We start from the raw sequence: 20636 nt of genomic DNA on the forward strand, positions 1-20636 counted from the left end.
AACTTAACTATACATTGATATTACAACACAACTTACAGGCAAAAGACTATCAAGCAAAATTATCACCACTCAAAGCTAAAACATCCAGCAAGATTAGATCGCAGTGCTGGATAACACTGTGTGTGACGACTGAGGTGTCTAATTCTGTCCCCAGGCTGGGCAGGAATTGGAACCTTTCCTGACTTCACTGTCAGGACAGGCATGTCAGGATATGCATAAACCTCATGCTAAGCATATGCTTTTCTTGGCATAATAATAGTGAAGTCTTTATAAGTAAGTTGTAAGTTGAGCATCAAAGAGCAGAATTTTCTATGTTGTGATTTTCATTTTTTTAAGAACAAGATACAATCAAAAGATTTAAAGCACTGAGTGACAAGATGGGAAAACCCCACTGTTACTGCATCCAAGTTCAAAATAGTTAAGTCACCAACCTCCACAACCTCCACCTAGGAACAGCTGGGTGCAGTTCAACAGGGAACTTCAAGTCCTGTGACTAAAAGCCACTGGATACACAGTGGAAGTATTTTCTGTGGCAGCGAACCAAGAGACCTGGTAGTTACACCAACAATGCACAGGCAGGATCCACATCTAAGGCCCCCAAAACACTTCTGAATTTATATACACCCTAGTACTATCCTCTCTCCATGTTAGGATAACACAATCATTCCTGTTGATTTGTGTCTTTGCTTTTATGTTAAGAAACAAACATAAACAAATATACAGGTCAGAGAGACAACACCCTCACAACTGGGAGACCAAGAGCCAGGAGTGCAGGGCCCACCGTGACCATCTCCTGCTGCACAGACACGCCAATTCCCCTCACAAACAGCATAAAGCTGGGCAAGAGTTTTATGCTCTTCTTTAGGTCTCAGATTCTTTGCTAAGATAGAGCGTATATTGCTGACACTTCAGTCCAGGAGTCATTTCAGCATGCTAGGAAACAATGGGAGCAGTGTTAAAGACAATCAAGCCATTCAACTACCTACATCATTTTTGGTTTTCTCTGAATCAGTGTTCCCCAAACCTCAGTCTTCAGGGCTATAAGGAAGCAGTTCTAAGCTAAAAGTTATCATTTCAGAAGGCTTTCAATAAGAAATTGTCTAAATTTGCTTGGTGGTCACTAACAAATAGAAGCTCAGAAGTGACATACAGTTTCAAGAAGCTAAAATTCTCAAATCTAATACTTCTGCATTCAGGTTCACAGATGGTCACTGACGCAAGACCAAGAGCAGACCTTGTTTCTTGTCCCTAGCCAAGATGAAAAAAGTGACTGAACAAGGAGTAAGAGAGTAAGTTATTCCTTTATCACAAACATTTTAGGAAATAGTATTTTAAATGAAACATGAAAATACCATGTTGCTTTTCCCGCTCTTCTCTGCGTTCCCTGGCCAGTCTTTGTCTTTCTTCTGTTCTTAGAGTGGAACCATCTATCACTGCCAAAAGAAAAATTGAAGACATGTAGTAGTCAGTTATTTTGAAGATTTAAATTTAAACAATAAAGATTTAAAGTCTTTACCATCAAAAGGATTATGGAACTTCCTGACATACACATACCACCTGCAGTCTATACGGAGATTACAGATGTCATCTGCAAACTTCACAGGAAGCCAAATACCCTCCTTTTTCCCCTTTTCATTTCCTCACAACAACCAATCCACTGCTTTTAATAGGTGCAGCAGAAAGCAGACACAAGACTAAGAGGCCAAATGTGTACAGTCTAAAGAAAACCTGAGCTGAAGCCAGATATGTAAGAACATACCCCTATTCCAAATTCAGCTCTGATCCTCATTCTTGTACATATTAATTCCTATGATCAAGAATTACAGGAACCTAGGAAAACTCAAATCTGAGAACAGATAGTTCGCCCACCATAACAAATTCAAAGTGCTGTAGGACAGATAGCTAATTTGCAGGCTAAGCAAAACCAAGACTGCTTAAGTCTCTTGAATTTCAGCAACAAGTGAACTGGTAACCTGACCAGAACAAACACAAAAAAACCCCAAAACCAAACCAAAACAACAACTGAAAAAAAAACCACAAACAAAAGCCCCAACATGTATCTTTGTTGTTATGACCCGCTGAAAAGACAGGTAACGTCATCAGCTGAATTCTGACCGAGTCAAGAGCAAAAGCCTGTCGTAAAATACACACCTTCAATGAATCTACAAACCATTTACCAAGTGCTTTATGCTCTGATGCCTCCTGAAGAGAGAGCATCACACTTATTTTTAAAAGATGTTTTATTCACTCCCTACTAACTCTCCCTTGTGAACCCAGTTCTTCATTAAGAACAATGACCACCAATTATACCTGGTTTAGTTGCTGTCTTTATATTTATTGAGGTCTGGACCACAACAGGGCTAACACCACTTTGGCTTCTTCTTTCTTCTGCTATGGCTTGGGCTGCAGCAACTGTGAGAAAGAATCATTCCATAGTAAGAACAGCTCTACAACCAAACCTCATGAAATAAATGTCTAAAATAAATACATAAAATTATATTTGAGGTTGCAGATCCTTATATTAAATAACTGATTTGGGACTGCTCAACTTGTCAACTTGTCAAATAAGCTTTCAGACCTGGCACAGCTGTTCTTTGTAAAAACAAGTTACAAACCCTTATGTTTAAAAATGTGTAGCAAAGGACTACAGAGTTTTTTTTTAAAAATCAAACTTTCAAAATAACTTTTCTAAGAAGAAAAACAATATTTAGTAAAATTATGAGTCTGACTTATACTTAATAAAATCTCCTTGCTACCACATGTATATTTGCAGGCTGAACACAAAAATGTAGTAGTTGGTTGACACTGTTAGAATCATATTCCAACGAGACTCAAACAGGGAAAGGTTTATGAAGATCTTTCATTATTTCATGACATGAAACAAAAAGGATAAGCTGCATAAAGTAAACCATTGAGGAATGCTTACAATGTATTTCTAAAACTGGATCCGCAAAAGTAAGCCTTAATTATAAATTAGACTCCAAAACAGTAATTTAAGTATTTGTGTAGAGATCCATTTACCTTACCTGAGTTTCACTAAGGTGAGCACAGTGAACTGCAGGGTGATGACTCCCAGTTAATCACACAGAAATTAAATGCCAGCAATATTAATTTCATTAAATAATGAAACTCATTAAGAAGTCAGGGAGGCTAATTTACTGTTTCACTTTCCATGGATTTTCGTTATGTTGGTATCAACTTTCGCTTTAATTCATCACCTTTGAGGGTGTGAAGGTGAAGCATTCCAGGGAAAGCAGGCAGGGCAACCTGACAGCATCATCGCACTGCCCTGCACAGCTTTGGGGTGTCCTCACAGTGGTGACACCTCGTCCTCACCTTGGCTGACACATACAGGGACATCAGCTTGGTTCTTACAGAAAACTTTGGGGGAAGCAAGAGAATACACATGCAACCATCCAAACACAAGAACGCAGAGGTCGACACCTGCTTTAAACAGAAAAGGCAATCCACTAAAGTAACGTGCTGTGATTTCAACCATAACATGAAGGATGATTGGTAGAATTTGGTGTTACGTTTAAAAAAAGATGACACAGCTTTGTCCATGAGCTCAGGCTTCCCTTTAATAGAGTAGTACAGAATGTAAAGGAGGAAGGAAGAGTCTCCCTCTTCTCCATCCATTGCCATGACAACTAGTTGTGTCATGGCAATAACCCTCCCTAAGGCTGTGCCCAAGAACAATCACCTCAAAGTGTTTAATCCCATGTGATGCCACTGATAAATGCAGATTACAATACTTATTCAGCAACTCTAAATTGTCACCCGCAGCTGTTGCCATGTCTTGAATTAATTTTTCATTGCAGCACCAAACAAAAGTCTTCCTGGGCTCCATCCCATACATCTCTGAGGCTCTTTTGGAACGAGTCAGAGAGCAGATATACGGCGACACGGTAAGATTAGCAATCGGCAAAGAGAACTGCTAAAAAAGGGCTCACTGTAACTCCACTATGCAGACCAGAAGTCAGTCAAAAAGCTGATTTCATACACTGTTGCATGTCACATGGGTGGGAATCTAGCCCAAAAATTCACAAAGTGGAGAACAACAGAATTATATATTCTCAACACAATTAGATGTGAAAACAGTGTAAGGAAAATCAGCCTACTGCAGGTTTTTCTGACAGTAAAAATATACAGCCAGGGCATTTCTATCCAATGACACCTTTGAAGATCACAAAGGCTGCAAGACCTTTCAAATAAGCTCTTTCAAATACTATTCAAAGTTGAGACACATACAAACCCAGTTGCATCTTTTCTTCAGTCTCCACCAGCAAGGGAGGAGGTCAGGAGGTGTCTGGGCAGCCTGACCCAGTTCGGCCCAGTCCAGCTGAAAATTGAGCCCAACAGAATAAATTCACCCTATACCTACACCAGGCTTAGTTAAGACCAACACAGGAATTTTGCTTCAACGCTCAGAAACTTTAAGCACACAAGTTTCTGTAACAACATTGCAGTAAGAAGCGAGATGCTATTTGAACAGGTACAATATTCATCTTATTTTACTTGCAGAAGTATTTTATCATTAGAAATCTCGCTGAACAAACCAGTCATAATGGATGTAGGCGATTATGCATAGAATTATTCATTTAAAAAATAAATAAACACTTGAATAATGTTCATGATTAGAAGGCACCCATTTAGAAAATGTGTCATATCTGCAAAGCAATTAGTCAGTTCATCTTAATTAATTATGGTTGCAATAAAATTACTTGAGGTTCTACAGAACAGGAAAGTGGGTTACAGAAACAGGACAGCTTGCAAAGGACAGAGAGGTGAAAACAGTCTAGAAATACTTAGCCAAAGGATTTTCTGTGTCAGGATTTTTTGGTACGTCAGTTAAAATATTTATGTTCACTGCTTCAATGCTTCACTATTTGCATAGAAACAACACGCTTACAAATTGGAAAGTAGCAGATTTAAAGGCACTAGGAACGCACCTTTGTGTTACACATAAGCAATCCATTTAACTAGCAGAAAGGGAGAATTAAAGGTGAGCTGAGGACCTGAATAAAAGATCGTTAAAAGGGGAACAGCCATCACATTACGTATGTCCCCAAGATGCATGAGCTCAACTTCACCAAGTCTCAGGTCCACAGGCAGGTTTTACAGCCCTTGTCAATTTTACGGTAAATTTATAATAAGAAACTGTGATTTTGAAAATCCACATTCTACTACAGTAAAAGAAAATGAATTGGATACTGTTGTACTCTGCGACCTCTAAAAAAATAGATACAATGATGGAAGAAATCTTAATTGTTAATACATTTAAATATTCTTAGGCGTATTTAGCCTAGTTTTCCACAATGAATGCAGCAGTCTGCTATGAAGCAAAGCTCCACTAAAAAGAATTTTCCCCCAAATCTAACTATCTCTGTAAAATAAGCTTGATACTTCTGTAATTAATCAGAATACCCCAGAATGGGAACCGGCTAACAACATTTCACTACAACCTGTGTCATGTGCCACATTACTGGGGGTGCCTTCATGGACATATGCAGCAAACTTCCTGGAGAAGAAAAATTCTCTCAAAAGCAAATTAAATCCCATTTCTATCCTGAGCTTCCCCTCCCACTGTAGTCAGTAAAGGCTTTCACAATCATAATTGTGATCAGCATAATGGGTGTGCTTATTTACAGTAGTTTACTTTAGCTAAAATTAATAAAAGTACAAACCGTGCTTGTGGCCAGTAATAATATTTGCATTCATGCATAATAAAATAAGGCTATTTGGAACACAAAATGGTTAGATAATTTGCAAAGCAGTTTTCCCTCTGCATCCTCATCATGGGTTAGCACTATGTGTCTGGCCAAGCGTGTCGTGGATAAAGCAAACCAACAGAAGCACCAGGAACTGGCTGCTACAGGAGGCAACGTGCCGGGTGAAGCCGATGTCACAGTCACGGTCACGCCGACCACGCAGGTGCGGTGGCGCCTCCCTCGCGCGGGGCATGACGGCGCTTCCCTCCGCCGATCAGGTTTCCTACGTGCCCTGAAGAGACCGGTGCTAAAAATAACACTTTATTCCTATTTCAATCTGAGTTAATACCCTTGGCCTTTGCCAAGGCTGTCAAAGGACCCACACAGTTGCTGTTCTTGGTAAAACCTTGTTAGGGACTGAACCGGCTCCATCTCTTTACCTCGCAAGGTTCAGGGCTTCCATCCCATTGCCTCTCCCACTATCTTTCACCCTTCCCATCAAGAACCAGAAAACAGAGCAGAAAGTGCTGACTTATACAGCAATCCTTCTGGTTCTTCTGATTTAATGACTCAATACACAAAGCAAACAAACGAAAAAAATCCCAGACTAAGCCTTTGAAAGGAAGGTTAGGAGGTCTCCTGAAAGTTAAGCACTTTATGTATTCATATAAGCTTAAAGCAGGTAACAAGAAGCCAATAAACAACATACAAAATGAGTTTGAACTTCCCAGCAAATATCTCTATTTTTATAGCAAACTGTGTCATATCTGCAAAATGCCATTTTTGTTTGTCTTGCTCTACTACAGGCAGCTGTTTGTCTAGCAGACAGTCATCATTTCAGTAACGCTGCCATGATCCTTTTCCTTTTAATAATTTTTGTACGTGCTTTCAGGAAAGCTGGAGGAAGTCAGCATTCAAGTTCGAGATTTCTGCGCAGCCTTTTAAGCTGATTTCCACTCACTAATTAACACAGGTTAAGACAAACGGATGCAAGATCATATGTTAGATGCTTTAAAAATCAGGTACTGGTTTTACACCACTACTTCTTGTTTAAAGGACACCAGAAGAAGGACGCACCCTCACATAAACAGGCGGACAACACATTCTGATGATGACCACAGAAGCCCTCTCTGTATGCATTCCTCTTTTCCCCGCTTTCCCCCTTCTTTCTGTCTCTCCCCGTTGATCCTCACGTCCCATCTCTGGGCTGCAAGGACTGACAGCTCCACAACCAAACACACCAGCCTCTCAGTAGGCACCTCCTGACGGACCAGCTGGAAGGCAGATGGTTCTCCTGTTGTGTCTGGGCAGCCACCAGATGGGAAGCACACAGATCTCCAGAAATCAGTACACGCCGTCTCTCAGCTTCAGCCGGCCAGAAGGCCTTCCTGGTGTCTTATCCTTATTCCAGACTCTTTACACACTTTCATTCTATACTTATTTCCTGCACAGAATACCTATTTTATCACCTTTTTGTGCTTTCCTCCCCTTAAATCCATTTCTGCAGCTAGTTCTCTACAACAATCAGGTTTCCTTCCCAATGTTCAAGGCAGTTTAGGACAATTTCTTCAGTTCATCACAAGTATCGATCCCACTGGAAAACTGCTTGACACAAGCATTCCTTTGTATGTGCATGAATTAGCAGCTCCCCAAGTAAGTATTTGAGGCATGTTTTAATGTAAGTTTTTACTTATCCTTAAACATCCATACTCAGACTAAGAGCTGGAAACATTAAAAAAAAATCGCATCATTAACAAAACACTACTTATTTCTTACAAGGAAACCTACAAAGATACGGCTGAAGCAATCTCAAAGGCATGTTAGCGTATTTGTTCAGCCTTGGGCACACTCAGGCAGGTTGCTGGTTAATTTGTGGGTTGATGTCTGCACACTTTTCCCTAGGGGAAGCACACAATCTAAACCAAACTTGAATGTAATACAAGCAAAGACCAAGGAGCCAAAATTTGTCCTTAAAAGAACTGGCAGCCACTTCCAAAAACTTTCCACAGTCAGGCACGCTCTAACATTGTCCAATAGCCACAGCAGGTGGGTACCATCCTGAGTCTGAACACCAGTGATATGTACTGTGAATGTATCTCATATGGAGGTTTTACTCATTCCTGCTGTCACTTGTATTTTCTTATCTTAACCCTGCTCACACTGCTCGTCCAAGAGTTATGCTTCTCTCTACTTCATGGGAAAAGCAACTGACAGCACAACGCCTAAAGAGGAAGAAGAGATGTCACCAACTCTTGCAAAAGCCATCATAAGGTGGGTAAGAAGCACTGTGTACCGTGTACACAGGGCTGACAAGTTAAATCCACCCCCTTCTCTGGAAAACACACCTGGCTTCGCAATATGGGGCTCTGTATTCGTAAGGTATGTTATTGTTCACCACCTGAAAGAGATGGAACTGAACCACAGCAGATAGTCTGCTCTCATTCCCTGGCTTTCTGCTGCCTTGACTTTCGCCTTTGCTGCTCTCTCCTTCACCTTCCCAAAGGCATGTGAAAAGACTGCATTCTGCATGATCCACTTGTCACCCTTTTTTTCTTAAACACAATCTTTCACCAATCTCTTTTGATATGACACCATGATTTGTACAAAAAGGTCCTCCAAAGGGGACACTTCTCCAGATCCCACATTCCCAACTCTCTGCAAGCTTTAATGTAACTCGGATCATTTCCCTGCTCTGCCTGGCATTAGTTATTAATCTGTTTATTGCGTTGTGCTTACCAAGCTTATCTGCACAATGACCTTTCTTTGGAGCTGATACTTCCTACATAAAGGAAATACGAGCCTTGCCTTGCAGTCCCAAGCAAACAGCCACACGTTGCTGTTGTTTCTCTGCTGTATAGAAACACAGTCTGAGTAAGACACAGCCAAAGGGAAGCCAGAGGTTTGGAAAGCTTGGAACACTCATTATGTTTCTCAGTGAAAGAGCAAGGCACTAAGGTATTCGTACTCTCTGTAAAATTCTCCACCAGAAGACATTAAAGCTGCATTTTAGATGGAAAGAAGATATTTCTGCACAAAGTTTCTGCGGGTTGGCAACTACAAACTCTTCTCACCAACTGCAAAACAGACAGAAATTGCTTTCATCCACCTTGAGGGATTTATTCTAAAGATATATTAGACACTGACTGCAATGCTGATGCAATAAACCATGACGAAAAGTCACTTGTGAACCTTCCCAAGCGTAACAGAAATCAGTATTTACCTGCTTCTGCATAGTGGAAATTCCAAAATATTCTTACACACTGGACTAAAATGAAAGCAGTTGATAATAAATATGCCCTTACACCATTTCAAGTGGATTCACTGTGAAATGTAGCAGTTGCGTGACACAACATATATAGGTGTATACAGATTAAACACTCCAAAATTGACAAAATTAGAAACAGTTTTTACAGCTACAGCACCAAAAAGGCAAAATGGTGGAGTTTTAAATACAGAGTGGAAGATTATTAGTCCCCACTCTGCTGTACAGATCATTTTCTTTCTTTACGAACACTTTCCAGTGCCTCAGGCTCCCGAAGAACATTAGGAAAAAATGTAACGTGTTTTGTCCCTCACATTGGGCTGGATTAACAGATGTTAGCGCAGTCCCACTTCCAACCTACTCTGAGCAGTTTAGTTCCTACTGTAATTCCAGCTCAAGCATCAGCAAAAGTCAGACAGATAGAAATCAGCTACCTCTGCTTTACTCCAGCTCTGGGGCCACCCTTAAGCTGACTCCTGCTCACAATCCTGCACGGCCACTGCGAAAATAACTTCAAGACAACTCCTGCTCTCTTCTCCTCTTTCACATCTGTTTTCCCCATTGTATGATTTCTTTGTTTCATATCGCACTGTTCCTAACACTGGAAATCAGCAAACTTCTTTCCCCCTTTCCTGAGCAGCCTGCTTTCTTTTGCTTGCTGAAGCATGTTCTTGAAAATGCTTTTGTCCCCTTCTTTGCAGGCTGGCTATTGTTTAATACACTCGGCCCAAACAATGCCAGCAAAGAACGCAGCCTAGCACTGCAAGTCACAACTAACTTGAGACAAACCCTGTGAAAACAGCATTTTGAGCTTTCTTTAGATAGAAGAATAATAGCTCCTTCACATGATAGCAGTGAAAACTACTGCTTTTGCCTTTTACACTTGATGAATTTCTTACGGCAGCTCCAGAGCTCATTCAAACACTGTCTCTGCTTCAGAAGAGGAAGGAATGTGTTGGCATTTACCCCTTGAGACCAGCCTCCAGACTCAAATCAGTCAATACCGCCATGCACCAGAACAGTGCTGTAAGACACTAGCAGGTCCACAGAGTGTTTAATGTAGCAAACTGACTGCTAGAGCAGAACACAACGGTACGAAATGTAAAAGGAATGAAACTGCAGGTTTTCTTAACCTAACTAATTAAAAAATGAAAGTTCTGAGGCATTCAATTGCAAGTCATGTAAGACCCCAGCAAAGTAATCATGAATCAGTCCGTGCCCTGAAGTGCTTAAAGAATGGGTAAGAGAAAAATGACAATCGCGTGTGAAAACTCAAGCAGGATAAATGGGCAAAAGAAGCAAATAGACAATGTTTTTGCTTAATTCAATATGTATTGGCAGAAAAGTCTTTCAGAAAAAATGTGAAAGTGAGTAAGATGACACTTGCTGAGCTGGTCTGGAGATGACTGTCCTTGGTTTTGAATGTCCAGAACACAACTTATGTATCACTGATGAACACTGTGCTGCAAAATTACCTTCCTTTAAGAAATTCTCTTGCCAAAACTACACAGAGCATAAACTTTCATTTTAACAGAATACATTTATTTAAGTATAAAGATCTCTACAGGACTTCTATATTATTGTGTCTAATCATTCTTGGACTTGGGTGAGGAATTTTAACACTTGGAAGCTCTAAAACACTTGCCCAGAGAAGGCAATTCACAGGCTACTACAGTATCTTTGCTCCCTCCTGAGATTCAGGTCAGTGCATTTAAACAGATGGTGTCTGTAAATTAAGAGCCAATTAAGTACTCATAAACCTGTATTTTAAAAGTTCTCTATGAATTATGAAGGTAAAAAACACTATGAAGAAAGACAGAAGCATTCTGAGCACGGCTAGTGGTAACTGTTTTCCTCAAAGGCAACTTCAGCTGTGGATCCTTCACCGAGAAAGCACAAATTCAAAACTGACTGAAAAATGAAAATCATTGAGAAGAAAACAAATGCAAAGTGGATTTCCGCACACTGTGACCACCACCGGCACACAGGGCGGGCGGCTGAGTGTTGCGCAGGGTACCTGAGGCTGCTCTGCCAAACACAAACATCTGGAGCAACATCTGGTTTTTCTTCCCTGAATCCCTCACTCCAAACAAGTTAATCACCAGCATCTACAACATTTTTAATTATTGGACAGGAACGTGCAAATACATTGAAAGCATATAATCAATTAGGAATTACCTGGTTGCAAGCTGCATAACTGGAAGCTAAATGGTGCTAACTTATTTGTGGCAGGAACTTGAAATCCCCTGTTTGTTTTTGAAGTATCACTTATCATCTGATAAATCATATTGAGAGAAGTAATTAAAATTGCATGCTCAGAATTGTATGTATCAGGGTATCCTTTCACAACAGGACTGCAAGCACCTCCAGTTATTGAATCAAGTTTAGAGACAGCAGCATTTAATACCCCTATGATTATGACTAACCCAGAGTATTTCTTCCATTTATCTCATAGTAACCCAGTGCTTTTCTTCTTAGCTCGCTTATCACTTTCAAAACCTGAGAATAATAGCATATCATTACTTTAAATATTCCTATCCGCTTTCTTTTTGAAAAGCACAAGTGTATAAAGAAGCAGCAGTTCTTATTCTGGTCACATTTGGAGGCTGTGCACACTGGGACAGCACAAGCCACAATATCTGGGCTCTCACCATTAGAGCTGTGATCCTTGCAAGTCCTTATTTGTGTCATACTTCCATCTGAACTGAAGCATGGAATCCAAATTTACCTTTTGTAATTTTAACACGAGGACATATGTAGAGAATGGAACAATCTGTATACAAAGCTTCCAAAACATGCTGTATATGCATACAGTTTTGATATTTTTTTTGTTACAGCTAGGAGAATATATTTCTTGAATACATTTGGAGAAAGCTCAATAATTCAGTTTTAAATTAGAAAAAAACCTTTTTTATAAATCACATACAACTGGAAGTATTCTTAAAAAAGTTAAGCGCCTAATAAACAGCATACATCTTTATGAATCACCATGAAATTATCCCTACTCCGTACTATTGCATTTCCACAAACAAGAAGAAAATGAAATTAGGGCTCATAGCCGTTACAATTACATTAAGTACTCAGCCCAGCTTGGAATGTTCTCTCTCTGCACTGGGAACTACATGAAATCCAATTTCTGTGCAGTTCTTTGCATTTATCACCTCGGCACTCTGTAAAGCAGTGTCAATGCTATTTCCACACAGAGAAAACAGAATCACAGAAAAACCTTAAAGATTTTCTCCAAAGTTATCAGGGGTTTGACAAAACAAGAAACTGAAGCCAGATCTAGCAAACAGCAGCTGAATGCCCGGGTCACTGGGCCACCTTTGCTGCACAGATAGAACGTGCGTGAGTGATTTGTACAAATACCACCAGGACAGACAACAATCAAACACTGAAGATGCTTTTGCTGTAACACCCCCATGCTGTCAGAAACCTGGCAAAGGTTTCCTTGTGTTACTGCTTCCCAGAGAAGTTCTGAAGCCCACCTGGGCTCACAACCACTTTGTAAATCCCTAAGGTTTTTAAGGATCCAAATTCAAAAGTCAAATATTTCTCCCAGCAAGCAATTCTGACACAGAGCTCACTGGCTGTCCAGCTGACAGATGCTTCTGGATTCCAAATCTTTTTCTCTAGTCGGAGTCCCACAGCAGAAGCTGGTGAGCACTGTCACCAAGACTGCCAAGGGGTTCTCTAACGCTTCCATAGGTGTTGGTACGAACCTGTGTTTTTAAGTTACGTTTTATAGCTACTACCTAGAGACCAGATAAATCTGCACATGCTCCTTGGTACTTGCTTGAGTGCTGAAGTTTCACTATTAGTTATCCATCCAGCCTCCTTTTCACGCCAATTCTGTGTGTTCTTGTTTGGTAAAGAAGTTACCAGGAACTGTGCTCCAGGCAAGACAGACAAAGCCAGACAGTGTCACTTACACAGGGAGGAACAACTGATTAGACACAGTGAAGCTGTTATTTTATTAGACAACTTCTGACAAAATTTGGCCTGGCCACACAGGTCATGGGAATTACGCCTGCAACTAGATTTGTTGGAAAGGACACTTCATTTTTGTCCCATGTCCTGAGACAGGTTTCCTAAAAGATCCTCTAGATCTTGGAAAGGAAAATATACATACATCATTTTAATATACTGTTTTAAACAACCATCACAGCAGTGATTCAATAAGTTAGTGGAAATCCTAGCAACAATGAAGTCAAGCTCTGGCAAAAGCAAATACACAATCTCTACCACAGATACTACAAAAGATAGGAGATTTTAGTATTGCCGTGAAAATGAAGATAAAATAACAAATGTAGGCTACAACAGCTTAAATTATATATATATTTATGCTGATTATCCATACCGCTCAAGAAAAACCTCACTTACTGCGTAAACCACAAGTAACTGTCTATGCTCCTCTTCTCAAATCTTAACAAGCTCAGCACTGCTTATGGTATTAGGAGCAAAAAAATTCCTCTTTATCCCTGAGGGATGACAGCAGCAAGCACAGATCCCAAGAATGGAGTAAAAAACTGGCATTTATGCACTGCTGTGTTACAATGTACAATCACAATTAATTTCTAATGTGAAATAACGTTCATGCATCACAGATAAACGTGTTAACTAGCTTCTAATTGTAGTAGCAAGTTCTGCTTTTGTTGTCCACCCAAAGGAAGTGAGATTGGACAGGTGTAAGAGCAGATTATTGCAAAGGAATCGTAGAACTGACACAGCTGGCATGATTTTGCCTGCAGAATCTTAATGATGATCCCCAAAGAAAGAGAAACACCTTTTCCTTACCTCAATACTAGCTTGAACTGGCAAGAAAACTCCCTCTAAACGTATCACAATGGTACAAAAGTTAGCAACAAGCAGCACCATGGAATTCTACACTTTCAAGGCCTAAAATAATTAACAATGACCAACCAGCCATAGATCAAACCAGTATCAAGAGGCTGGTAACACAGGGCAGAATCCAACAGTGTCTTGAATAAGGACCCACAAAAGGCATCTATACAAAAGGGATATATACCTCCTAGCTGGACTATCAGAAGGAGCTGTGGTTTCTCAGCAAGATGCCACCCATTTATATTTATTGGCCTCAAATGTGTGGTTCCCAACCACAAGTTCATTGGCAAAGGGCTGGAGGTACTCACAGCACTGTATTTATTTTTTATAGATGGTTGCTGTCAATTGATGAAGATGGCAAAGCACACAACTGCCCAAAAACCAGCAGAAACTGGTGCAAGTTTTCTAGTTAGCGAGTACTCTGGAACTGAGAAGCTCCCCATGCAGCCAGCTGGGCTTAGAAAGGCAGAAAGTTACATCCCTTTCCAAACCTGCCAGACGGTAACTTGGGACCAAAACAGGTTCCTCCTCCTTGTCTGTTTTTTTCTCTACATCTTCTCCAAACAGCTGCGGTATCAGACTTGGTTGCTGCTCAGGACTTCTCCAAACATCAGCAAATACACTGGCAATTATCTTGCAAATTCCACTGTTAACCACTGGCTTGCAAGGATGATTTCTAAACATCATTTGCTTTCCCCAGGGAGCGAGGGAGTGCTGCTGACAAGAAGTCAGGAGCAGAACCGCAGCGGCCTGTGCACTCACAGGCAGTATTGCTTAAATTCTCATTAGCAACGAGCTCATCTTCTAGCACGTAACTGCTAAAAATGCATTCTATGTAAACTGAAGTTTAGATTCTGGTTCAGTGACTTCTACCCCCCCCCAGGGAAAAAAAAATTCAAGGTCTAGCCTTTCCAGGATGTAATAAGGGTTTTGTTTGGTTTTGTTTTTTTAACATGATGTGCACATTGGAACATGTGCAGATCTAAAGAGAGACGGAGCTACCTGCTTCAAGGAACATTCCACCTTGGCTTTGGGACTCAATCTAGGTCATGACAGCTGTCAGCAAACATGAGTTCCCTCTGATTTAGAAAAACTTCGGAACCACATTTTAAAGCATCCAGCACACAAAAGAAAATTCAGCAGTTCTAGCAGCGAGGAGGAGGATCAAATAGACATGGTCTGTGCAGGTGAGAAGCATTATCTTTTGTCAGATCGTTATCCTTCTGGAGCACTAGATTGTCTTAATTTTGAAAGAGAAATAAAAAGTAATTAAGTAATGTTTCTGACACACTACACACCGAAGAAGAAGACTGCCAGATGGGAGTTGTGCATTCAGGACCTTTTTGCCAGCACCCTTCTTTATGTAATTACACAGGTACATTTAAAACAATCAAGCGAGAGGCTGTCAGAGTAGTTTTTGTACATAGTCCAAGTTAGTTAGTTTAGATTAAAACACGTTTTTCTTTGCTTATTGTTTTTTTCAGTCTGGGATAAGAAAATATTTACCTTTTCTAATGGCTCACCTACAAAGCTACGTGTGGAGATGCGCCATGGATTTATGCTTGGAACACACATCATGCATGCACATTTCACAGCATGATATTATTAAGGACCTTCAGTATAAACAGGCACATAAGAACACCCGAGGACTAAATCAAAGGAGAGTTTCTTTAGCCCTCTTAAGACATCAGTAAAAAAAAATCAAGGCATTATTAAATCTTTGATTAAGAATCAAGGCCACTGCCTCTGCCTTCTGCACTCGGGGCGGTCACCAGACCCATGGCGGGGACGAGCCATCCGCAATAGCTGCCAGCACCAGAGAAACCGAGAAGTTCAGCCCGTCACGAAGTGGTGAAAAATGTGCGATCCGTGCAACCGAGCCCTCCTGCAGCCGCCCTGCTGCTGGCTACGAGCTGCGAGAGGTCCCGAGTCAGCAACCAACGCCTCGGGGGGCGGGCGGGACGCCCCGCAGCCCCACAGTCCCGCCCGGGCCGGGCAGCGCGGGAGGCGGGAGCGGCGCCTCTCCCTCCGCCGGACACAAAGCCCAGCGGCCTGCGGCGGCCGCGCACCCGCTGCCCCTTCCCCCGCCCCGGGAAAGCGGCCGGCCGCGCTGCGGGGCGGAAGGCGAGCGGGGGGCGGCACCGGGCCCCACCGGTGCCCTTGGGCCGCCGGAGCACGGGGGTCTCCAGACCGGGACAAACCCCCTCACCCCCATTTTCCTCCCGGCCCGGGGCCGCGCCGCCGGCTCTCACCCATCTGCTCCCGCAGCCCCTTCAAGGAGGAGGAGGAGGAAGAGCAGGAGGGGGGGGCCGCGCCGCCGCCGCCCTCCGCCATCTTCAGCGCCGGGACGCGCGACTGCCGGCCGGGCAGGAGGGGACGCGGGAGCGCAGTGCGCAGGCTCCGCACCGCCCGGCAGCGCCGCCGCGGGGGAGGGCAGGGCAGGGCAGCGCCGGCCGCCGGCGCCGGCCCCTCGCAGAGCCCGGGCAGCCCGGCCGCTCGCCGGGGCCGGTCAGAGCGGGGCCGGGCGGGGCTTGTCGTGCCGGGGCGTAGCGAGGCCCGGGGCTGCCCCCTCTGCGGCGGAGCTCGGGCGGCGGTGGCGCGAAAGGCGCTTTCTCCCGCTTTCCTGTGTCGGCCGCCTGGGGCGGCGGGTGCTGAGCCCCCGCGGGAGGGAGCGGCGAAGCCGTTGGAAACGGCCGCTCCGCGGGAGCCGGCGTGGGCCTGGGGACCACAGCACCCCGGCCCCTCAGAGCAGGGACAGTGCCAGGGTGCGAGCGGGGCTGTGCCGGCTCAGCGACCCCACGGGACCGTGGTTTGGTCGTAACTGCGAGCGTTGCCCCGCCATTGACGATGATGATGGGGAGCCTGCTGATGGGGAGCTCTCAAAGAGAGAATAATAGAATTATTTCATTTGGAAGAGACCCTCAGGATCATCGAGTCCAACCATAACCCATCTCCGGCACTAAACCATATCCATAAGAACCTCGTCTAAATGCCTTTTAAACCCCTCCAGGGATGGTGACTCCACCACTGCCCTGGGCAGCCTGTTCCAATGCCCAACAGCCCTTACCAGGACGAATTTTTTCCCAATATCTAATGTAAACCCCACCTGGCACAACTGGAGGCCATTTCTTCTTGCTCTGTCACTTGTTACTTGGGAGAAGAGACCAACACCCCCCATGCTACAACCTCCTTTCAGGCAGTTGCAGACAGTGATAAGGTCTCCCCTCAGCCTCCTGTTCTCCAGGCTGAAGGGCTCCAGGTCCCTCAACTGCTCTTCATCACACTCGTGCTCCAGACCCCCCACCAGCTTCGTTGCCTCCTCTGCACTCTCAGATAATTCACTCGGCTTGAGTGGCCGTGGCTGGAAGGTGAAGCACATCCTGGGATGTATCACTCCTAAAAAAACTCAGGTTCACTGGATTCAAAGGAAAACAACCACAAATGTACGAGTTGGGTTGCACCCACTGCGTGACTTAGTGCTCACTGGCTTGTGACAGGGCTGGGGGTTAAGTCCTGTGTTTCAAGTACCACTGCTTTTGAACGTGTTTCCAAAGAAGAGTGGGGTAGGTATGAGGTGGTCCTGCCAGAAAAAAGGTTACTCCAGCCCCATGGAATGAATTCCCAGATATTACTGCTCTATGTGAATTTGACTTTGTCATCTCATTGTTATTTTGCTGCCTAGTTCATTATAAATGAATTCTGGAATAGTCTCTTCAATTTGCCGCTGGGTTTATGCTCTGGGAAGAGCGAGAATGAAACAGCATGTGTGGCTGTATTAAAGAGTAGACTCTTTGAGCCTTGTGCAGAAGACTCCCTTTAAAATAATAAATGTAAAGTTTACCTGTCAGTGGGCCAAAGAATTATCCCCATAAATGGGAAGAATGCAGAAAAAGTAGCAGTAAGATCTTGTAGTATCTCAAGAAAGCAAACAGGAACTGTGGAAAAATTCAGAGCAGGGCTCCATTTCGACTTGAATATTTGGACCACAGACTTGCCCTGTTCTTTGTTTCTCGTTTGTTATATTGGCTTTCTCCCCTTTAGCATGTGTGTACAGAGAATCTTTTGTCGTGTTTCCTCTCAGTGTTAATAGAATGCCAATTATTATTGTTACTTAAAACAAAAGGGCAGCTAAAGGGGAAAAAGCCCTACACATTTGGTGCCAAATTTCCCAGGTTTGTGTTTACAGTACATAGTAATAATACGTTGCATTTACATAGCGATTGCTATTTAGTGATCTCAATGTGCTTTATACACGTGCTGAAATTAAAATTCACCGTTCCACGGAGAGACATTCAGATGTGCTTTCCTCATTGCACAGGTGGGAGAACTGATCACCGAAATCAGAGCCTCTACCTCATCAACAAAGCAGCACAGCAAAAAAAAACCCCCAAACCAAACCAAACCAATAACAACAAAAGAAAAAAAACCCAAACAAACAAAACCCACAAAAAAAACAGCCCAGATTTCCGGACTCCTTGTTCTGTATCCATGTCTTTTTCCATCTTCCTTTCATCAGCAGCTATCGTAAAGTACAATAGTTGTGGTACCAAAAAAATGGTCAGAATTCCTGATAGAATGTAATTTTTGTGGTTTTGGAAGCTCCATAAATAATGTGTTTTTGTGAGGCTGTACTTCCCATATATGTAAAAATAAAGTGCTTATGAATGTTTGGGGTGCCTTTGAATTTTGATTAGGTTACATATATGTACCTTAACTTACAGAATTTCTTCAACACACTGTGCATTAAAAGGAGTCAGTGTCTGTTTATCATTTTTTTCCTCTGAGAAAAATGAGACAATTGGTATGGGAGGAATCGCTCTGCTGAAGGGAACATTTACAAATGGAATTGTGAGATAAAATGCATTTTCAAATGAGATGGTATTCTCTGTTCTTTCCATTTCAACAGACACATATGCAAGTGGCCACAGTGCTTGCAATTTAACAGGCCTGATATTCTGCACATGCAAAGCTTCAGAGTAGAAGGTATAAATTACACGAAGGGAAATAACCGTGTGTTGCACACTCAGTATATTTGTGGTGGAACAGTGGAGGCTGTAAACTTAAAAAGGCAAAGCACATACAAATTCATGAGAGATAAAAGGACTCTTGAGGTGGAAGTGGGGCATTGTCCCCTCCCCACATACATACTGCTCGATATGCATAGCTTTTATCATTAGGCACACAGGAACACTAGCTGAGAAAACAGAACACATGGAAAATGTGTTATAATATCTTTTTCTCTGATGAGCAGTTTAGGAATGTTTGAGCTAACGTTTCAGCAGTTGTAGCTGTAACTTCCACCTTATCTCCTGTTTAACCCTGTTTCACAGATTTGCAGTTCAGTCGTGCAATTACTGCTGATGCATTTTTAGTAGAACTTCATTAAAATTTTGACCTCGTGTGGCTTCAGCAGCACTGGCAATCATCTTTCAGTTTTGCAGCATTTGCAGGTTTGGTTGCAGTAGCTGATGAATTCTAATCCTTTAAAGGCTGTCCTTGTTTCCATTGTCCCTGTGGAAAAGGGAATAATTTAATTTTACAGTCATTTCTTCTGTCCTTTTAGTTTTCATGTGATAGTACCTGACTAATCTTTCAAAAACATTTCAGGCCAAATCACTGATGGGTGCATATTGGCATTAGGAGATGAAAATCAATTGAGCCCTGGCACCGTGTGCAATTTGAGATTCCAGGATTTTTATGTTACCTATTTCAGTTTAAGAAATACCAAACTTAGTCAAAATAATAGTAGCTGAAATTAGGCAGTAGAAGCTTGCACATGTGGTGATGTAGACACACACACACAAAAACTAGCTCAGAAAATACTTAAGCCTTTGGTAGATCTGGGGAGGGTATTAGAAGAAGCAGCATCCACCTATTAATCTATTTCTTACCCTGTTTCCCGAAGTATCCAGCGTTACACAGTACTAGATGTTGTGCTTGACTGGACTGAGTCTGAAATCTGCTGTAACAGTTTTTATATTCTACTTCAAAAAAACAGCCCCCAGACCTTAGTCGCTTTGATCATTGAAGTATCTAATAGTAAAATGTTCATTTGTACTCAACTTCATTTATAAAGGTGTCTCGCTGAGTAAAAGCTAAAACAAGACACCAGGGAAATTAGATGTATATGGATATTTATATCCCTGCATAGGATTTTGAAAAATTGTGAAAAAGTATTTCAAGATGTTCTAAATCCAAAAACGTAAGGCATATATTGTGACAGATTATAGTGGGTTTCCTGTGGTGAATGTAACTGCCATGGCCTAGGGAAAGAAAATGAAAATTACTGTAGCCATCCAACCTTCATTCCAAATGGCCTCTAACTGCACATTTTTGTTTATTGCTCTCCCGCTGGGACAAGTACCTGCAACAATCTGTGTTACTAATACATCTATATTTTAAGGACCTCATTTCTCTGTCTTGGCTCAAGTGAATAATTCCTTAGATGTAAAGTTATCAGACAATGTTGCTTAATAAAAAAGATACAGAATCAAGCCTTTAGTTTGTCCTTGGTCCAGTACGTGTATTAGTTAGCTGGATGACGAAAGGGAAAGCATGCCCGTAACATTTGTATGCACTGCTGATATGTTGGGGTACAATCTTATAATACAAAATGATCTTGAAAATTTGAAATACAGTCCAGGAGAAAATGAGGAGAAATAGGGACTGATGCAAGTTAAAACATTTAGACAGGAATAATTAATTGCAGAAAGACAAGACAGAGAACAGCTTGCTAAGCAGCAGAGAGAGCAAAAAATATTGGGGATGTCACAAGATGAGCATGAGTCAACAGTATATTGTGAAAAGGGTATTGTGAA

At 42.2% G+C, this 20636-nt stretch overlaps 1 protein-coding gene across 15 annotated transcripts in view; it reads right to left on the reverse strand.

The window, feature by feature from the left end:
* Positions 1–16227, reverse strand: part of MAP7D3 (MAP7 domain containing 3) — a 43587-nt gene extending 27360 nt beyond the window's left edge. For all 15 annotated transcript variants that reach the window (XM_082062270.1, XM_082062278.1, XM_082062275.1 and 12 more), the window contains exons 1-3: positions 16071–16227; positions 2311–2412; positions 1353–1433 (exon numbers count right to left, since the gene is read on the reverse strand). In XM_082062270.1, the coding sequence (XP_081918396.1) occupies positions 1353–1433; positions 2311–2412; positions 16071–16152 (265 nt within the window). In that variant the 5' untranslated portion in view covers positions 16153–16227. The remainder of the gene's footprint in view (positions 1–1352; positions 1434–2310; positions 2413–16070) is intronic.
* Between the last annotated feature and the right edge of the window lie 4409 nt (positions 16228–20636).

This window comes from Streptopelia decaocto, assembly GCF_964273445.1.
Source record: "Streptopelia decaocto genome assembly, chromosome: 10".
Lineage (NCBI taxonomy): Eukaryota > Metazoa > Chordata > Aves > Columbiformes > Columbidae > Streptopelia > Streptopelia decaocto.